The following is an 11,980-nucleotide window of genomic DNA, read 5'->3' on the forward strand; positions in this document are numbered from 1 at the left end:
CGTGAGGCGTGAGGGCCACGGTTCTCCCCGTGTGGCCCCGAGGACAAGAGGAGGTTGGTGTGGCGAGAAGGAGGAGTAAGACGCACAGGCAGGAGCGGGAACAGGATCAGAGCGTTCGTGTCTCCAGCATCCGTGTGTTAGCAAGCTAACCCCGAGGTGATGCTCTGAGGGAGGGGGGCCCGTGGGGGGTGATTAGGTGGTCAGGGGCCTTTGGGGAGGCTCTGTCCCCAGGAATGGGATCAGCGTCTTCTGCAAGAGACCCCACAGAGCTCCTTGGCTCGATCTGAAGATAGAGAGGGTCCGGTGAGCTCTGCTGGGCTGCCATGAACTTGGACTTCCAGGCTCTGAAACCGTGAGGGACAAGCTTCTGTTGTTTATAAGCTACTCCATCCGTGGCATCTTGTTAGAGCAGCCAAAGACACAGAGGAAGAGCCTTGTCAGGATTGGTTTTTTTTTTTTTAATTTTATTTATTGATTTATTTTTGTTTCTGAGAGACAGAGACAGTGTGAGCAGGGGAGGGGCAAAGACAGAGGGAGACACAGAATCCGAAGCAGACTCCAGGCTCTGAGCTGTCAGCACAGAGCCCCACGCGGGGCGCAGACCCACCGATTATAATCAACTGAGCCACCCAGGTGCTCTGGGATTTGAATTCCTGACTCCAGCTGTTCTTCTGGTCCGGCTGAGCACATGACCTTGGGATTCACCATGAACTCTCCTTTGGCGTAGGCCCCTTTGGGTTCCTTCCATCATCCAAAGCCACTAACAGGCAAGGGTGCCTTCCAAAAACCTGCGTGTTTTTTCCTTCTCTGTATCCCAGTGAGAGGGCACAAAACAATAAAATGAGAGGAGTATTACTTTTCCTGTGTTACAGATGAGTAAACTGAGGCACAAAGAAGCTATTGGATGCATCAGGCTCGCGGGCCCACATCCCTCTCTCTGCCTTTTGGACCTTAAAGCCCGTGTTCTTAACCAGGTGCATCACTATGGCCTCCGCAGAGAGAACCAGCTCTGATAGGATTCAAACTCACATCCCAATTCTGAAAGGCTTTTTCCTTGTGAGAGGTCCTGGGGCCCGAGGTCTAGAAGCCACGATGATCAGGCCGCCCTGGGGTGATTAAGATTTATTTTCTCATAGCTTAGAAAAATCTCAGACTGTGGGGCGCCTGGCTGGCTCAGTGGGTGGGGCGCAAGGCTCTTGATCTTGGTGTTGGGGGTTTGAGCCTGATGTGCGGTGTAGAGATTATTAAAAAAAAAAATAAAACCTTAAATAAAAAAAAGGAAAATTTCAGATCGTGGGACAGTCCCTTACCCCCTCCTTATCCTTTGTCCCCCCCTTCTGGTGCTGAGGGGAAATAAAGAAGGGAAGAAGATACAGAGGGAGGTGGGAGGGGGTATCACACCTTTGAAGATGTTTCCAAAGAACAACAGAAAAGGATCCCAATAGCATTTGGGGGTGGGATCAGGGCCAAGGTCGACCGAAGAGAGGAGACTCTGACACCATAGCTCTTACGGGTGGTGCCTTGACCTTGGGCCCCTCCCCCCCTTGACTGTCCCGCCCCCCCTCCCCCCCAGTATTGGAATATTCCATGGCAGTTAGGGGCCCTGTCCTGCTGAATAGGTTGCTTCCTTCCCAGCCCCCAGGCCCTTTGGTGGCAAGTACTCTGCCTGATACAAATATTTAAAAGATGAGGGAGCACTGAGCCCAGCAAGAGAAGGGGGAGATGGGGTGGAGGATAGAAAGGGAGATCAGGAATGTTCAAGATGTGGGCAGAGGACTTTAGGGCTGAGTTTCCTCGGTCAGGAGGAGAAAAGGATGAGTGTCAAAATCCTGGAAATGAAAGAGGGGGCCAGGCAGCAGGAGCGGGTGGTGGGGAGTCTGGAACAAGAAGAGAACCCACTGTCTGCCTCCAGCTGCAAGGAGCAGGTGACCTGGGAGCGCTCCTGGGAGGCCCGGAGAATCTCCGTGCTGCCCCTGTGGTGGAGGATCACCCACAGCTCCCGCTGGATAGCGCAGGTGCTGGCCTCCGAGCTCAGCCTGGTGGCCTTCGTCCTGCTGCTGGCCATGGTCTTCTCCGAGAAGTGGCTGTGCCTCTCCCAGAGCCGCTTCTACCAGCGCTGGCCCCCCAACGTCAGCTCGAGAATCTACACGTCGGCTCACGTCATGTCCCTGGGGCTCCTGCGGATCTGCACATCCAAGAACTGTTCCAGCTCAGACGACAGGAAAGGTGAGACCCTCCCTCGGCGGCCCCCTCCCCACCCCAGGGCTCCAGACCCCCGTGCCCATTCCGTCTGCACCTTGTCCCGACCTTCTGGTGGTCCCCAGGGCTTTTTCCCTGCAAGATGGCTTCATTGGCAGAGACCACTAAGGGTCGGTTCTCATTTCCCCATCCAGCCTGGCCAGATCGCCATGCCAACCCAGATGGAAGGTGCCGGTTCTCTGGAAAAGCTCAGAGCCCAGTCTGGGGCTGTAACAATGTTTCAAGTGGCGCGGCCCCTCAACATGGTTAGATAACACGGTTATATTGGGAGAAGAGCCTCAGGAGGTGTGGATTTCTTTCCTCCGGGCTTGCAAACCCTGAGCTTTGGCACGAGTCCCCAGAATGTTCTCTCCCAGGCGCCGGTCCCATCTTCTTTTCTTCCCTCCTCCCTCAGGCCCTGCTTTTCTGGGCCAGCTAGGGGTTTCCGTGTCTGGTTTTCCTGTCCCTTCCTTCCTAGCGTTCTTATAGCCTTTTCGCTGCCATTTCTTGTTCTTCTGACCTCACTTCCTGCCTCTGGGCCTCCTTTCTCAGCTCTTGTGCAAAACCAGAGCTTTAAATTTTTTTATGTTTATTTATTTATTTTTGAGAGAACGTGAACAAGTGGGGGAGGGTTGGAGAGAGAGACACACACACAGAATCCGAAGCAGGCTCCAGGCTCCAAGCTGTCAGCACAGAGCCCGACGCCGGGTTCGAACCTACAAACTATGAGATCATGACCTGAGCTAAAATCAAGAGTCCACTGCTTAACTGACTGAGCCAGCCAGGCGTCCTATTTATTATTATAAAAAAAGAATCCTTGACTATTTAATAAGTGGAAGTCACATTTCATTGTTACTTGAAATGTGCATTTCTTCAGTTATTAAGTTTTTGTCGTAATTCCTCATTCGATTAGATACGTTTTTCTCTTGTGAATCCTGAGTTCATCCCGTTTTTGCCTTTTTCCCCAGATAGTTTTAAGCTGTGGGCCAATCACCCGCTCTTTGGGGTGGCCCAGATAACCTTCTGCCTGACCCTGGGGCTGGGCTTTGTCTTCACCGTCTGGTTGCACCTGCCGTATCTGCGTCGTCTGCAGAGACTGCCTTTCTTTAGCTGGATTGGGACCATCATGAGCTTCTGTGAAGGTACCCACTTGCTCTGGGAATGGTGCTTAGCTTCTCCCGAACCACATCTTCCCGGGCACTTCTCTCTCTTCCTTTCTTTGGGGGCTGGGACAGGGGTGTGGGGGGTGGTGGCCGAATAGAACCAGCGGGCATTGAGAGCTGAGTCCCCCCATGTCCCCCTCGCTGGAGAGGTGGACCTGGAGGGGCTGATTCCCTGCTACTCTGGGGCCTTGCGCTCTGCGTGCGCGCACGGGAGCTGTGGTCTGGGGCCGCGGCTCCGCACAGAAGGGAGCATCCTTGTGGGATTTGGGGGTAAGAGTAAGATCTCTCCGCTTCCTGTCTCCTAGTTACCTTTATTTTCTTCACCCTCCTGTTATTCCCTATTAACCTCTGGATCTTTGAGCTGAAGAAGAATGTGTCCATCCCCATCGGCTGGAGCTATTTCATAGGGTGGCTGGTGTTTGTCCTGTACATCACCTGTGGTGAGTGGCCTGGGGGCCCTGGGAAGGAGGGGACTCAGGGCAGAGGAAGTGTGGAGGGCAGGGAGGGCTGGTGATGTCCCTGAGGTAGGTTCTTTGGGATTTATGTCCCCTTTGGCCTCACCTCGCCTGCTGCTTTCCACCAGCGCTCCAAATGTCCCGTCCCCCATCCCTTTGTCCTTCGCCAGCGGCCCTCTGCCACTTCAACAACAAACGCTTCTGGAGTGTGATTACCAACTGCCCCAGAGGCAGCGGGTTCTGCAGCGACAGTGCCTGCTCAGCACAGAACTTTCAGAGTGAGCTGGTGGCCTTACCTGCCTCCGTCAGCCAGGAGGAGGTCCCGCATCTGGAGCCAAAGAAGCCGCCGCCTTAACCCTACCTGAAATCCTGGCGCCTTTCAGCGCATCCCTCTCCTCATCCTTTCTGGCAACCCTCAGGCAGGTGGCTCTCCCACCGCTGGACTTTCAGGTCAGCCTTGCACTTGTCCGCCTAGTTCCAGCTTGCGGACAGCGGGTGATGGGCAATAAATTGTCTCTTGCTTATCGTGTCTGGCAGTTGTGGAGACAACTTGAAGGAGGAGAGGGAGGAGGAACGACTTTGTTTCGGAACTGTTCCTGCCTAGGAGCCTTGGGCTCGCTTTGGTCCCCAGACTCGCCCCCAGACTCGCCCGGCCTCTCCCAGGGCACACGTGTGCACAGGGGACAGGTGATGCTGGCGTTGTTACCCCCCTCCCACCGTTTGTTAGTAGCCAGGGGGCCTGGTCAGGACCGAACACTTGGCAGTGGTTGGTTTCTGCAGAGTGAATGGTTCAAGAGCAAACTGGCAACAGGTAAGAGGCAGGTTAGCTGGGATGTGGCTGTCCTGGGAGCGCTGGCGGCATCCCGCCCACTGTGCCCAGCTCCGGTGACCAGGCGGGTCCAGCGCCCTGTGCCTGGGCACCACCAGCACGGACTCCAGCTCCAGCTCCACCCCCCTCCTCCTCCTCCTCCTCCTCCTCCTCTTCCTCCTCCACTTCCTCCACCTCCTCCTCCTCCTCTTCCTCCTCCACTTCCTCCACCTCCACCTCCTCCCCTCCTCTTCTTCCTCCTCCTCCTCCTCCACCTCCTCCTCCTCCTCTTCCTCCTCCTCTTCCTCCACCTCCTCCACCACCTCCATCTCTATCTCCATCTACACCTTCACCTCCACGCCCTCCACCTCCGCCACCACTTCTACCTCCACCACCACCTCCAGCTCCACCCCTACCTCTGTCCGTGCCTCTCCACCTCCACCACTTTCAGCTCCACCACCGCCTCTATCATCATCTCGCCTCCACCAGCACCACCACCTCTTTTGGGTTGCTACCGTTCTCCACCCAAGCTTCCTGTGTAACTGCAGGAAGAAAACATGACAAGAAGGGAAACATTAGCGTCAGGCCCTAAGGTCAAGAGACAAATTGTACTTTTGCATTATAAGCTTGGTCTTGTCTCGGGAACGCATGCAGCACCCACCTTGGGCAGCACCCGCATGACTGGGGATTCCGACATCCTGCTCAGAAAGGCTGGCCTCTCAGGGGAGTGGCTGCAACTGGCCTTTGTCCCATCCCTCCAGATGGGGAGGAGGGACAAAATTTGGCCAGATTGGACACATTAAAACTATATGTATTATTAGGTTGAACCATACAATACTGCTGTTTTATCAATTAAATATTGACAATTTCATGTGGTTCAACCTAATATATATGACTGAGTTTTATTTAATTTTTTTGGCTTTTTTAAGATTCTTTTAAAAAAAATTTTTTTTTACATTTATTTATTTTTGGGAGACAGAGCTAAAGTGGAGGCAGGGCAGAGAGAGAAGGAGACACAGAATCGGAAGCAGGCTCCAGGCTCTGAGCAAACATTCAGCAGAGAGCCCGACGCTTGAACCCATGTGCTGTGAGATCATGACCTGAGCCGAAGTTGGACGCTTAACCAAGCGAGCCCCCCAGGCGCCCTGAGCTTCTTATTCTTACCATAGCTGACCAGCTGTGTGGAGTTCCTTAGTTCCAAGCAAACATTCTGAGCAAGAATCAAATACATGCGCTTGAAATTTGGGCAGAGCAGCACGCCCTAAATCCATACTCGTTGTCTTCTTTCTACTCCTTCCCCTGGTAGCAAGGGTTTATTGAAAGATTTATTGAATTAGTCCATCCTTGGAAAAGAAACAATGAACAAACGTATGTCATGATTTCTGCTACAGATACATAATTGGAGAAGGGGGTTTTGTGATTTGAAAGAAGTCATAAACTCAAATTCCTGTAGAGATTAGGCAGGTAGAATACCTAAATAAAGGGGGTCATGCTTCTGTCTATATATTATATTCCTCTTTTGATAAAGACTTAGTATATTATCTTTTGCTGGATAACAAATTACCCCACACTTAGTGGCTTCAAATAAACATTACATTCTCCCACATACTTTCTGGGGTCAGGGATCTGGGAGTAGCGCAGCGGAATGGTTCTTGCTCAGGGTCTCTCACGAGGTCATAGTCAAGATGTCGGCCTGGGCTGCAGTCATCTGAAGGCTTGACTGGGGCTGGAGGTTCTACTTCCAGTGTGGTTCACTCATATGACTGTTGACAGTTCCTTGCCACAAGGGCCTCTGTCATGGGCTGCTAGGTTGTTGAGAGCTAACGTCCCCACTTAGCGTGATCTAAGAGAGAGCAAGGAAGGAGGAAGAGTAGGAAGCCTCAGTGCCCTTACGACTTAGTCATGGAAGAAATACACCGTTACGTTCGCCACATCAGTCGACATTTCAGAATTCTACTGTGTTGTAAGGAACTAAGTCGTTCCCATGGGACCTTTAAGGATTATCCCAACAAAGCTGGGGAAGTTGCACGTGGAGAGGTACATGAAATTGGAGGATTCATTATATCCACAGTTCCTAGAAGAGGTCCCTATCCCACATAGAGGGAATGCCCGGAGAGCAGGCCCAACCACGCAGATGGGGAGCTGAAGGAGTGAGGACCCATGGCCAAGTGCCTTTATTGGGGTCCGGTGGAGCCCATGAGCAAATGTGTGAGGGACTTTCACTGGTGCATTTGAATGTCACTAGGTTGTAGTCAGGGGACGGCAAGAAGATGACCTTGTGGCAGGAACCAGCCTCACTGCGCACATTCGGTGCCCCGCTCACATGGTAGGCTGCTTACAGTTTAACTATGGAGATGTTGAGGCATCGGGCAAATATGATGCTTTAAGGATTTGTTGGGGCACCTGGGTGGCTCAGCTGGTTGGGCGTCCGATTTCGGCTCAGGTCATGATCTCACAGTTTGTGCGTTTGAACCCTGCATCGGGCTCTGTACTGACAGCTGGGAGCCTGGAGCCTGCTTCGGATTCCGTGTCTCCCTCTCTTTCTCTGCCCCTCCCCTGCTAATACTCTGTCTTTCTCTCTGTGTCTTGAAAAAAATAAATAAAATGTTTAAAAAATTATAAAAAACATAAAGTACATAATTCGGTGGTTTTAGTGCATTCACAATGTCCAACCATCACCACTATCCAATTCCAGAACACATTATGTGCCAATTCGTCCCCGTTCCCTCCAGCCCCTGGAACTAGTCTACTTTGTTTCTCTGCATTTGCTTCTTCTGGACATTTCCTACAAAGGGAATCACACAATACACAGCCTTTTGTGTCCACTTTCCTATGCTTAGCGTAGTGTTTTCAAGGCTCATTCGTGTTGTTCCACTCCCGACTGTCAAAGTTGGAGACTTGGAGGCAGGAAGAGACAGGCATGCCGATCAGTCCATCCTCTTGAGTTCTGGTTCTGCCTTGTAGGGTCTCGTGTAGTTTTTGCTCTCCTCCTTCTTGTCTTCCCTTCCCGACTGCCTACTCTGATTAACTTCAGGCTCCACAATTAGGCACGGAAACAACAGTCTCACATAGACTATGTAACTGACTCTCCGCTTGCAAAAAATAAAGCCCGCGGTGGTTCCGTTTCTTTGGTTGAACCTTGACTGATAGACCAGTAACACCGTCTGGGCCTCCTATTCAGCCCATCCTCTGAGTTTTAAAATTTCAGCCATTGTATTTTTTTTTCAGTTCTAAACTTCCCATATAGTCGTTCTATATATCGTCTAGTTCTTTGTGGAGACTTTCTATTGTTTCATTTGTTTTAGGCATGTTGGTAACTGCCCGTCGAAGCGTTTTTACGCCACTCCTTAGTCTCCTTGTTGGAAAATCCCGACGCCTGTGCCATCTCAGTGTGGGCATCTGCTGGGTATCTTTTCTCATTCAAGTTGAGCTTTGCTGGGTTCTTGGTACGATGCATGACTTTGTATTGAGTCCTGGACGTTTTGGTAGGACACCATGAGACTCTGGATGTTACTGGAACCTCCCTCTTCAGCAGGCCCGCTCTGAGACTGTGCCGTGGAGGAAGGGAGTGCTTCCTTGCTACAGCCTGGTGGGGGTTGGCTCCCCATCAGCGTCCTTGGACGCCTTGGGCAGCGGAAGGGGTACGTCATCACTGCTGCTCCAAGTCGGGATCTCAGGTTCCCCACCTGGCGCCCTAGGTGGGAGGGGGAAGGGCGCCTTGATACTACTCCCCACGTGGCCTCTCTGTCGTGTGGGGTGGAGCCCCTTTTTGTCCACTGGATGACAGTGAAAGTTCCAGCTTCCCACTCAGCCTCCTCTGGCACAGGTGGCGGAGTGGGGGAAGTCCAGGATTCCCATGTGGTCCCCTTTCTTACTGTGTGTATGTTGGAGGGGGGGGTGGTTGTTACCTCTTGGTTGGAATATAAGTCTTGGTTACCCCCCAAGTTTTGTCTGCTACCAGCCGGCAGGAGGTGAGGGGGGCAGGGGTGCTTGGAGAGGTGTCTCCTTATAGTCTGTCGAGGGTGGAGGTCCGGGCTCCTTCACTCAGCCTCTGCTGACCAGCATGGCGGAGGGGCCATGGTGTTCTCCATGGTGCTGGCTGGAATAATGCAGTATTTTCTACAAGTTTTCCATCTTGTCAGATTGGCTCTCTCCTGGTCTTTTGGCTAAAGAGAGCAGATCTCTCTCTCTCTCTCTCTCTCTCTCTCTCTCTCTCTCTATTTCGGTCTGTTCCCACTGGCATTTCCAAGTTACTGGCTTGTCCAGCACCCAGTCTGCCATACTGTGAGGCAGAGTATTGCACCGCTCGCTGAGGCATTGTTCTAAGGATCCAAGATCCCTAGCCAGACCTTCTTGAGTCCACCTTTCAGAACTTCCTTATATTATTTTTTTAAATGTTTACTTATTTTTAGAGAGACAGAGTGTAAGCAGGGGAGGGACAGAGAGAGAGAGAGAGACAGACAGACAGACACAATCCGAAGCAGTCTCCAGGCTCTGGGCTGTCAGCACAGAGCCTGACGTGGAACTTGAACCCAAGAACCATGAGATCATGACCTGAGTCGAGGTTGGATGCTTAACTGACTGAGCCACCGGGCGCCCCTCACAGATGTAATTTTAAGCCAGAGTCTGCTGGATTCAGTGCAAGCCATCGATTCTCCTGTGGGGTCATTAATGTTGTTCGCCAAGTATTTCTAGCTCTTTGCCTTCTGGGGTCGGCTAAGATGGCACCTTGTGGCTCTGGATGGAGTCATGTGACTAGTTCTGGCCAACAAATTGTGAAACACGCTCCTACTTCTGGACCAGAGCGGTGGTTTACCGGTGTGAAGTCCCCTGGAGGTCTCTGCCTTGTCACATTCAAGATGGCGCTGATCTGTCACGCTGGGCGCTAGAATGAGGAGACGCGGGGTAGAGTCCACAGCCAACCCTTGATGGGCTTACGAGGGAGCAGAAGGCGAGCTGATGGCCGCCAGCACCCCCACCCCAGCTGGGATGTGTGTGCCCAAGAGCAAAGGAAAGCGAGAAAACTCATGGTGAACTGATAGAGGCCTTCATCCTGCAGCACCGGAGTCTCCACCTATTTACAAATCTCAGTAAATCACAAGAAAAAGGCAGCCTTATCAGGAGCCCCATCTCAGGAAACCTACAGACTCCAGTTTCCGGGAGTCCCAACACCCCCTCCATAGTGAAGTGGGAACAAAGGCAGAAGGAAACAGCGGATGGCACTGGATTCCTTGTACCTGTAGCCCGTGACTGGCACCGGGGCGGCCGTCTCTCCAGGAACTCCCGACTGTCTTAATGTTGATGTTTTGCTAGAGGGCAAAACAACCCTAGCTTGAGGATAGCGAGGCCCCCACTAACCAGAGTCTTCTTTGGCATATGAAAATCTCCCTGGCAACTTCCCCTCCCCCAACTCCCTAGTCTATGAGGAGTCCCTCCTCCTGGTCCTGGGGCAGCCCTTCAGGCCCACGGGTCCCTCAATCACCTTTTTGCACCAAAGACGTCCTCCACAATTATTTCCTGGCTGTAGTCTCTGGACCCCCCGAACCCCACGGTCACCCCAAAGACTTCATCAGACTGAATTGTGTCCCCTTGCCCCCCACCCAAAATACATATGTTGAAGGCGGCTGTGATCTGGAGATGGGGCTTTGGGGGAAGTAATTAAGTTTAAATGCGGACGTAAGAGTGGGGGCCTGATCGGATAGGATTAGTGGGTTTATAGCTGTGCGCACCTGCAGAGAGGAAGGGCCATGTGAGGACACGGCCAGAGGGCAGCTGCCTGAAGGCCGGGGAGACGGCTCGCACCGGGAACCTGACTGGCCGGCACCCTGATCTTGGACTTCCGGGCTCCAGCGCTGTGAGAAAATGAATTTCTGTTGTTTAAGCTGCTCGGTCTGTGAAAGTTCCTTATGGCGGCCGTGAGGACGAAGACTCGCAGAGTGTTGGGAGTTTAGCGTGGTTGCCACAACACCGTAGGACTTGGAAGATTTTAGGGTTCTGTGTGTCTGCATGGCTCAGTCAGTTAAGTGTCTGACTGTGGCTCAGGTCATGATCTCGCGGTCCGTGGGTTTGAGCCCTGTGTGGGGTCTGTGCTGAGAATTCAGAACCTGGAGCCTGCTTCGGGTTCTGTCTCTCCCTCTCTCTCTGACCCTCCCCTGCTCACGCTATCTCTCTCTGTCTCTCAAAAATAAATAAAAACATTAAAAATAATTAAAAATAAAAAATTTTAGGGTTCTTTATTCCCTCAGCATAACTGAGACTCTCCTGGCTGACACAGCCCTTTTGGCTAAAGGGGAAAGAGAGAGCTACAGGGAACCTGAGTTCCGTCCAGCCCGCAAACACAACTGCATTTCCCACAGAGCGAGGATCTGCGGATCTTGATTCAAATGACGATCAGATGGCAAGGCCCGGAGACGCTGCTGGTATTGCACGAGAGATTACACTGTATATATGTCTGACGTCAGAACCACTAGAGAAACTTTATTGTTACAATTTTACTTTATTAAAACAATTTTTTAGGGGCGCCTGGGTGGTTTAGTCGGTTAAGCATCTGGCTTCAGCTCAGGTCATGATCTCGCGGATCGTGGGTTCGAGGCCTGCATCGGGCTCTGTGCTGACAGCTAGCTTGGAGCCTGGAGCCTGTCTTCCGAGTCTGTGCCTCCCTCTCTCTCTGACCCTCCCCTGCTCACGCTGTCTCTCAAAAATAAATAAAACATTAAAAAAACTTTTTTTTAAATGTTTATTTTTGAGAGAGAAAGAGAAAGAGGGAGCAGGGGAGGGTCAGAGAGAGAGAGAGAGGCACTGACTCCAAAGCAGCTCCAGGCTCTGAGTTGTCAGCACAGAGCCTGATGCAGGGCTTGAACTCACGAAATCGTGAGATCATGACCCGAGCCAAAACCAAGAGTTGGACACTTAACCCACTGAGCCACCCAGGCCCCACCCCCCAATTTTTTTTTAGACATTATTTCAGACTTATAAGGAACATGCAAGAACAGTACAAAGAATTCTTATGTATTCTTCACCTAGATTTCCCCACATGTTAACATTATTACATTTTCTTTATCTCCCCTGGCCTCCCCTGCCCACATTTGAGAATAAATTACAGACACGATGCCCCTTTACCCTCAGATACTCCAATGTTTCCTAGAAACTCTTACATAACCAGAGTGCAACTCTCAAGATCAGGAGATGAACGGATAAAACAACACCACGATCTTCAGACAATACTCAGATCCTGTCAGTTGTCCCAGGGATGTCCATGATCATGAAAGAAAGTCCTGGGACTGAGACAGTTCCTTAGTCTCTTTCTTTGTTTCTTT

At 51.7% G+C, this 11,980-nt stretch overlaps 1 protein-coding gene across 1 annotated transcript; it reads left to right on the top strand.

Moving 5' to 3' along the window:
• Positions 1-1,595: 1,595 nt before the first annotated feature.
• Positions 1,596-4,385, top strand: ODF4 (outer dense fiber of sperm tails 4). Its single transcript, XM_029928223.1, is given in 5 exon segments — positions 1,596-1,882; positions 1,884-2,226; positions 3,207-3,380; positions 3,707-3,841; positions 4,027-4,385. Coding segments are annotated over 5 exon segments (966 nt in total). The 5' UTR covers positions 1,596-1,753; the 3' UTR covers positions 4,212-4,385.
• Positions 4,386-11,980: the final 7,595 nt, after the last annotated feature.

The sequence above is a fragment of the Suricata suricatta genome, chromosome 17 (genome assembly GCF_006229205.1).
Source record: "Suricata suricatta isolate VVHF042 chromosome 17, meerkat_22Aug2017_6uvM2_HiC, whole genome shotgun sequence".
Lineage (NCBI taxonomy): Eukaryota > Metazoa > Chordata > Mammalia > Carnivora > Herpestidae > Suricata > Suricata suricatta.